A 7,680-nucleotide genomic window follows, 5' to 3' on the forward strand; every position below is an offset into this window, starting at 1 on the left:
TTTTTTTTGTTTGGCTTGGTTTCGTTAGTCCGACGTGGCTGACAGGGAAAAGGCCACGTCATATCTAGGGAGGGCCTCAGTTTTTCAATGCATTGCCATTGTCACACGCTAATCACCGTACACGTGTCCCCTGATTGAATGAATGGTCGACACATTTCACAAAAACAATTATTTATGCACTCAATATTTACTTTCTTCAAACCATGATTTTTTATTTATTTTTTTGTCTTTTTTTGTATATTTTGAGAGTTGGCAAAATATAAATTTCCTGATCTCCAATGCTCCATGTCCATCCAATAGCAGAAAATAAGATGATCACCTTTCTTTTTAAAAAAAAAAAAAGAAAGATAAAATAATCAGTTTAAATCTACGTGGAGGGTGTTTTGTGTCAAAGTCGATTGATTATCGTGCGTTAACTTAATTAAGAATCAAATTGATTTTCGTGCACAACCCTTTAAGAAACTAACTAAAGATGGATAATGTTAGTGTAAAATTTAGCACTAAATTAAATTTTGCCTTGTTCATTTATTTAAATATAGTCTATAATGTATTGCATAATTAATAGGTTATATATTTTAAGGTTTGCATATTCAATTGGAAAAGAAGTTAGTCCAAGCATAGAGATAGGAGACATAGTTAAAAAAGACTTTGGATTTAAGTTTGGACTTTTCGTTGGGCTCAAATATAAAGTGTAATCTGCCACGATCTTTGTAACAACGATATCATTGGTCTTCAAGAATAAACACCTCTATAAGAGAGGAGAAATCGACCTCTTATATGTGAACAGTGAGGTCACGAGTTCAAACTCCACTGCTACCCCTCCTCAACTCCTCCAAAGTAAAAAATAAAAATAAGTTGCATTCGACACCCATTCATTGGCAATCATCATTGTTGAATAATAGTGTTGCTGAGCATATTGTTTCAATATTCTATTTGACAATCAGTTTAATTTACGTTGAATCAGAGACTCGTGAATCTTAGTAAAAATGTTCAACAAACACCTTTTAATACATTTAGCTTAGTAAAAGTCTAGTATTGTTGTTCTCTAGATTAAGAGAAATTCTTAGTCTAGCATAATAGATTCGAAATGCAAATTAAGTAATACTAGTTTACATTATGTAGTTATTTATTTTCCACTGCTTTACTACATTTTTCAATATTGAATTCTTTGTTCAAATAATTAGTCTAGCTTACGAGAGCAACAACTTTCAAATACCATCATATCTTCAAAGATTTGAAATAAAAATTTGCCATATACATTGTTGAAAAAGTATCATCCTATATTAACCAGATACCATAATATCACCAAACACTGCCGCCAAAAATATGAACACACAAACCAGTAGTCGAGCTCGAGGAGATGAACATACTAGTCAAGCCTAAAGTTGGAGATGAAGAGATTGCGAAGCTGATCCATGTTGCCAACTTGAGCAGGACTCTTCGTCTTCATCGTGTCTGTTACAGTCGTCACTGTTAGGTAGAAGAGATCCTTCACTTCCAGAAAGTGTGAAGCCTAAACCAAATGGAAAAAGGTTGAAACAATCGATTAGCAAACAGAAATTCATCCGTTTGCTCAATTGAAACCAATTATGATGAAATCAAGCCCAAACGCAATTAGATGCACCAAGCGGTATACAATTTCGTAGAGGATCATAATCATAATTTGGGAATCCAGAAAGGAGTTATCGAAACAATGTATTCGGATTGGAGCCTACTCCTCTAAATCAAACACAACAATCATGTCAATATCTTCTTAAATTAGAAAAGAAACAAAGAAACTATAGAGCAACGCAAAACACAAATGCATATGGTTACATGAACATTAATGTTTACTGCATTCATCAACCAGATCTCTGGCACCAGTGGTTTACTGGTTTATCTATTGATGTGTTTTTTTTTTCTTTTTCCCCCAAATTATACGCAAGTATTTGAGAAATAATGTCATCAATTTACACGAATACACGCATATAAGTTAAACCTCACAAATTTTGCAAATTGCAACTGATTGTATGAGTAAACCAATCGAATTTACGAAGACGGAAGAGAAAACGAACCACGAGGAGATCGAAGAGGAGTTCCTCGTCAACATCGACGAAGTGTCTGTCCCAGGCACTGATTTCCTCATCACGCAAACGATTGAGCTTGTGATCGTTGTGTTTTCTGCAGTAATCGATGATTTTGGCCAGAATTTGGCCGGTAACCTGAGAAATAGGAATGGTGGCGTCACCGGCGGCCGGCAGAAGGCGGCGAATTGCTCGGAGCTCCACAATTACCGCTTCCTCCACCGGGAAAATATGGCCATCCAAACTCATCAACGTAGTCAGTTTCTCCTTCTCCGGTGACGGCAACGTCTCTCTGTTCTCCATCTTTTCTACCCCTCTCACCGTTATAAGGCAAAGGCAAAGGCAAGGCGGCTGGAGTGTTGGTACGTGGCGCAAGAGATTATATAGTTGGCTGGGAATGGGATGTTAATTTAAATTATCACAAATTTTATTTTTATAAAAAATTATTAAAATAATAGGGGAACACTGCAAATTAGAGTTGTAAATGAGTCGAATCGAAACGAATACAAGCAACCTCGAGCTCGATTCGTTTAAGTATTCAAACTCGATTTGAACTTTTATCTTGTTGATTGAACTCGGCTCATCACCTACCTATCGAACTCGAGCTCGACCCGTGTGATGCTGGATAATGTCGAAATTCGAGCTTAAGCTCGACTCATTAGATGTTCGTATATATGATGTTTGACTTCGAACTCGTTAAAAATTTAGGGAAAAAATATTAATTAATATGTTACTCGGGTTTGACTCGTTTAAGACTCGTGCACTAACTAGATTTGAAGGTCTGATCGAAGGTTCGTGAATAGACTCGCAAACATATTTGTGAACTCTGAGCCGAGTGTTGTTAGGCTCGAGTTCGGCTCGATAAAATTATTAAGTTTAAAATCAAGTTGAAGCTCAACTCATCTAATATCAAATCAAGTTATGAACAAATTCTTTTAAAATTAAATCTCGAATAATTTGCGAGTAAATATTAATCGTAAAAAAAAAAAAAAAAAAACACGGCGAGGAAATATTATTAAGGACCAAGATATCGATATCGATAATGTGAACAATATGAAGCAGTAGTTTAAACAGACAACAATTATACTAGGACACGCACGATGGAAAATATCTAAAATAGGTAGCCAACATATATATCCAGTAGCATTAATGGATTATATACGAATCACTGCTTGTTTTTGGAATACATCGACTCCACCTTGCCATCGTTCCCACCGAGCAGCATGTACTTGTCCTTCCTCGTCAGCTGCGTGCACTCGAACCCCAGCGCATCCGCCAAGATCCTCTGCACGTGATTCGCCACCTCGATCGACGACTTCCCGCCGGCCCTGCACGTCATCTCCTCCGGCAGCCGCTCCAGAAAGCTCACCTCGTAGGTCGGCCTCGGGTTCATGAAGTAGAAGTAGGCGTCCCAGAACTTGACGCCGCGCACCGTCGTGCCGTGGAACATGCCCTGCTTCAGGTTCACCGCCACCGGCACCACGCGGTCGCTCAGCTCCGCGAACAGCGCGCTGAACCGGAGCAGGTACGGCTCGCGGCACGTCGTCCCCTCCGGGCACACCACCAGGTCCCCCTTCTGCAGCAGCGCCTTGATCATCGCCGCGTCCGCCTCCCGGTCGCGCGTCAGGGCCACCGCCGGGATCGGGGACAGCAGCCTCGAGAGCTTGCTCACGCTGTAGGTCACGCAGGAGACCTTGCGCCCCAGCGCGATGGCGATCACGATGGGGTCCAGGGCGGTGCGGTGGTTGCACACGTAGAGGTTGCCCACGGACCCCCGCGGCTGCGGGTTGCCCTTGATCACCAGGTTGATTCCGAGCATGGGATATGTGTAGCGCACGATGCGCTCCGGCAGCGGGAGGTTGAAGTAGACGCGGATCAGGGAGAGGACGAATCCGAACGGCAGCCAAATGTAGGTGACCAGCGCATTCAGGGGCGTCGGCCGCTGGACTAGGCGGCCGTCGTGGAAGATCAGCCGGCTTTTCAGCCGATCAACCGGCAACGGCTTCGCCGTTTTACTCTCGTGCACCATGTACCCTTCCTGTTCACCATAACATCAATTGTTAGCGTGCGTTCTCTTTGGTTGCATCATCATAAAAAAGGAAATAATTATCATATTTTAGTGGTCCCACCAAAAAATTACTATCTAACAAGTAGAAAATAAGTTCTATATATTTTCTAGGATCTCTAATCTTTAGAGTCGTGTAAAAGCAATTATAAAGTTAACCTTATCCAAGTTTAATTAATAGGTGCAAAAGAGTATATAAAATAGTCCATATGCAGATTGCAGTTGAGAAAATATTGTGATAATTACTACTCACATTAAATTAGCCAGCTTCAAGTAATAAAGCCTCGAAATAAAGTCGAACACATGCCTTGGCTTAAATGCTATGGCCCCCATTTTACATTTAGGTCTCAAAGTCCAACTACATATTACTACTACTACACCCTCAACCACTTCATTTATTAGGCCACTACCATCTAATTATGTAATTATTCTAGATTCCATTTTAGACAAATTACATGTATAAAAGTACTAGGATTTTTTCTTATGGATAAACAAAACTTTATGAAATACACATAAATACAAAGTACTAAGACATGTGCTAAGGAGATCAGCTGAGAAACCTTCCCAAAGAACTAAAGAAAAAAGCCTCTTTAAAACCTTATGAGTTAAACCCCTATTAATGTAGGAAAAACCTAAGGAAGACGAATAAAACACTAATTTTTATACAAGATGCGTGATATATATACCGGGATACGTAATTAATGGAGGGATCCACCTACTCATGTATTATCACTGGCATAGTATATGAGAACTCGTGATAAAATTTAATGCTCGCTGAAAACCAAAAAGATGCAAGAAAGCAAAAGTCATCATGAATTTCAAACATCGGAAAGTTGACGCTATAGAAAAGAGTTTTCCACGGATCAAGAAATTAATCCTGTGTATGGCCCAAATCAAGAAATATTCATTTTAATATCTAAAAATTATTGCAAACCCAAGTGAGCGTTCGTCTACATATATAAAACTCAAAATAATAGTTTTCTCGTAATTTACCAAAATCGACCAAATCTACTCAAATATTATACATAACCTTGTTCGGTTCTAATTAATATACTCCACCCAAAACATTTAATTAGCGAAGCAGAGACTTTTTTTACCCCACCCAAAACTGTAGCCACATACGGATCAAGGTTGTTCACCAACATTAATTCTTATAAGGCTAGTCAACTGTCACAAGACTACATATATAATATTTTACAAAGCCATATACAAATCGTTGTATTAAGCTATGAAATTAATCCTTAGCGAAATATTACTCCCTCCTCAATTCACAAAAAAATTGTCACAATGTGGATGACACAGGTTTTAATAAATTGTAAGTTGAGTTGTAGACCTTACTATTATAAATTTAACTGACAAATTTTTCGTGGAATGACCGAAAATAAAATTATGGTATGGACGGAAGGAGTATCAATTAAACTCATCGGTGATATTTTTGGTGCTTTGTTGCCTATCTACTGATTATGATCTTAGCTATACTGTTTTTTTTATATAGATCATGCCAAAATAATTCCATGTTCAAGTCAGTGACTAAGGTAGTCACATAGAAATCAACCGACAACCGCAAAATCTCAGTTAATGATTTTGAGAGCTAGAAGTACAAAGTCAGTGTAAACAATAAGAAAAAAAGCATGAAGAACACATTCAAGTGCTTACTCAAAATTAATTCGAGCTAAAAAACAGAGGAAGAATGATAATTAACCTTGCAAATGGACATGAAATCGTGGTCAGACTCCCGATCTCCAATTCCGATATCTGGCTTCTCCTCTCCGAATTCCCTCAGCACGCCCAATTTCTTCAATTTCCCGACCAAAACCCCCGGTTTCTTCACGAACCCCGTGGCCTTCCTCGTCTTCGGATCGACCTCAATCTCCGTCCCGATCACCTTATCTCCGCCCAAATAGTCCTTCACGAACGGCTCCACCATGATCGTCGGGTTCGCCGTGATTATCACTTTCCTCTGGCACTTCTCGAACACGGCGTAGCTCTCCGCCCTCACGTCGGTCGCGTAGAACCTAGGCAGCACGGCCCGCGCGGCCAGCTCGATGTCGCGCACCTTGATTCCGGAGAAGGAGATGTAGATCAGCATCTGGATGGCGAGGGCTTCGGAGACGAAGACGTAGGCGATGGCGATGAGTGGGAAGGCGAGGAGGAGGATCAGCCCGCGGAGGAGGCTGCCGGCCTCGATCGCCACGAGCATGAAGTAAGGGAAGGAGGAGCGGGAGATCAGGAGCGTTCCGTCGAGGTCCGCCGCGATCGAGTGGCGGTTCGCGACCGAGAGGTCGCATTTCTCGATCGACGGGAAGCGCGCCGCGGCGGCGGCGGTTTTAGCCATTCTCTCTCTCTCTAAGTCTCTGTGTGAGAGTGTGTGTTGTGTGTGTGTGGAGAGGTTCTATGTATGCATGTATATTAATGAGTGACTCTGTGTAGGTGTGATTTGCTGGGGAGGGAAGTTGCGTTTTAAATGTGGACGGGGCTATGAAATGACATATATACCCCTTTTCGGTGGCTTTTTTATCTTTATTTTATTTTTATTTTTCGTGGTATTACTAGTTTTTATACTAGAATTTTACAAATTGTGATTATGTATCAAGTATCATATATTAATACACATTAACCCAATCATATTTCTCCAACCTAAAAGAAAAACAACGAGAAGTAATAATAATAAGATCCATTACAACCATAGAGAAATTACAAGCATGCACCGGAAATTATATTCGTATTTTATCTCATAGATATGTATGCCATACAGATTAATACTCCCTCCGTCCACCAAAAATATGTCACTTTACTTTCGGCACGAGTTTTAATAAAATGTGAGTAAAGTTAGTAGTGGAGTAAGGGTCCCACTTTAAATGTGAGTGGAGTTGTGTGGACCCTACTACTAAAAATGGATGTGGCATATTTTTTGTGGACGGACGAAAAAGAAAATTGTGGCATATTTTTGGTGGACAGAGGGAGTAGTATTATTTTGTGTTGGTTTCTTTTTGTTTATAAAATATAGGTAAAATATATCCTGATGTCCTCATAATTTTTTGTTTTATTAAATCCTCATGCAATTTTTAGTTTTAATAGTATATCTTTATCCTTATAATATAAAAGGATCTAAATAGACAATGCACCTATTTCTCATTTCCATGCAATTTATTATTATTATTATTATTATTATTATTATTATTATTATTATTATTATTATTATTATTATTATTATTATTATTATTCAATAAGTGCACGTACATACTAAATAATCGTGGATTCGTCCAAATAGAATATAGTACTCTATATACATAAATAATAGTAATGGATAAGTTTTTCAAAGTTGTTTTGTATATGCTTGAAATATGCCCACAAGATAGTTGGTGGACCAAAGCTCTCTTTCTTCACTACTTTGAGAAACCGCTGCAATGTTTGGTGGCCAAATTAATATATTTACAACTACATTTAATGGGTGTCCCACCTCCACCCCCAAATACGATGTTCATTCTTTGCATAACATGTTATTTGATGGAGTTGAAATTTAGTCATATATCATCCATATGAAAACACTAC

At 39.1% G+C, this 7,680-nt stretch overlaps 2 protein-coding genes across 2 annotated transcripts; both read right to left on the bottom strand.

The window, feature by feature from the left end:
- Positions 1-1,206: 1,206 nt before the first annotated feature.
- Positions 1,207-2,443, bottom strand: LOC131011459 (SKP1-like protein 12). Its single transcript, XM_057939257.1, has 2 exons — positions 2,055-2,443; positions 1,207-1,513 (listed from the first exon to the last, which is right to left on the bottom strand). Exons 1-2 carry the CDS (start codon positions 2,364-2,366, stop codon positions 1,370-1,372), a joined length of 456 nt encoding a protein of 151 aa, XP_057795240.1. The 5' UTR covers positions 2,367-2,443; the 3' UTR covers positions 1,207-1,369.
- A 616-nt stretch (positions 2,444-3,059) lies between these two features.
- Positions 3,060-6,585, bottom strand: LOC131011460 (probable glycerol-3-phosphate acyltransferase 8). Its single transcript, XM_057939258.1, has 2 exons — positions 5,831-6,585; positions 3,060-4,101 (listed from the first exon to the last, which is right to left on the bottom strand). Exons 1-2 carry the CDS (start codon positions 6,461-6,463, stop codon positions 3,229-3,231), a joined length of 1,506 nt encoding a protein of 501 aa, XP_057795241.1. The 5' UTR covers positions 6,464-6,585; the 3' UTR covers positions 3,060-3,228.
- Between the last annotated feature and the right edge of the window lie 1,095 nt (positions 6,586-7,680).

Source organism: Salvia miltiorrhiza, chromosome 2 (genome assembly GCF_028751815.1).
Source record: "Salvia miltiorrhiza cultivar Shanhuang (shh) chromosome 2, IMPLAD_Smil_shh, whole genome shotgun sequence".
Taxonomy (NCBI): Eukaryota; Viridiplantae; Streptophyta; class Magnoliopsida; order Lamiales; family Lamiaceae; genus Salvia; species Salvia miltiorrhiza.

What these genes read in the sequence shown, in the direction of transcription:
- LOC131011459 (XM_057939257.1), bottom strand. Translation starts at nt 2,366, where the DNA reads ATGGAGAACAGAGAGACGTTGCCGTCACCGGAGAAGGAGAAACTGACT. An exon ending in TCCTCTTCGATCTCCTCGTG is followed by an intron (nt 1,514 to 2,054) that starts GTTCGTTTTCTC and finishes CATTTGGTTTAG; the next exon opens with GCTTCACACTTTCTGGAAGT.
- LOC131011460 (XM_057939258.1), bottom strand. Translation starts at nt 6,463, where the DNA reads ATGGCTAAAACCGCCGCCGCCGCGGCGCGCTTCCCGTCGATCGAGAAA. An exon ending in ATTTCATGTCCATTTGCAAG is followed by an intron (nt 4,102 to 5,830) that starts GTTAATTATCAT and finishes TATGGTGAACAG; the next exon opens with GAAGGGTACATGGTGCACGA.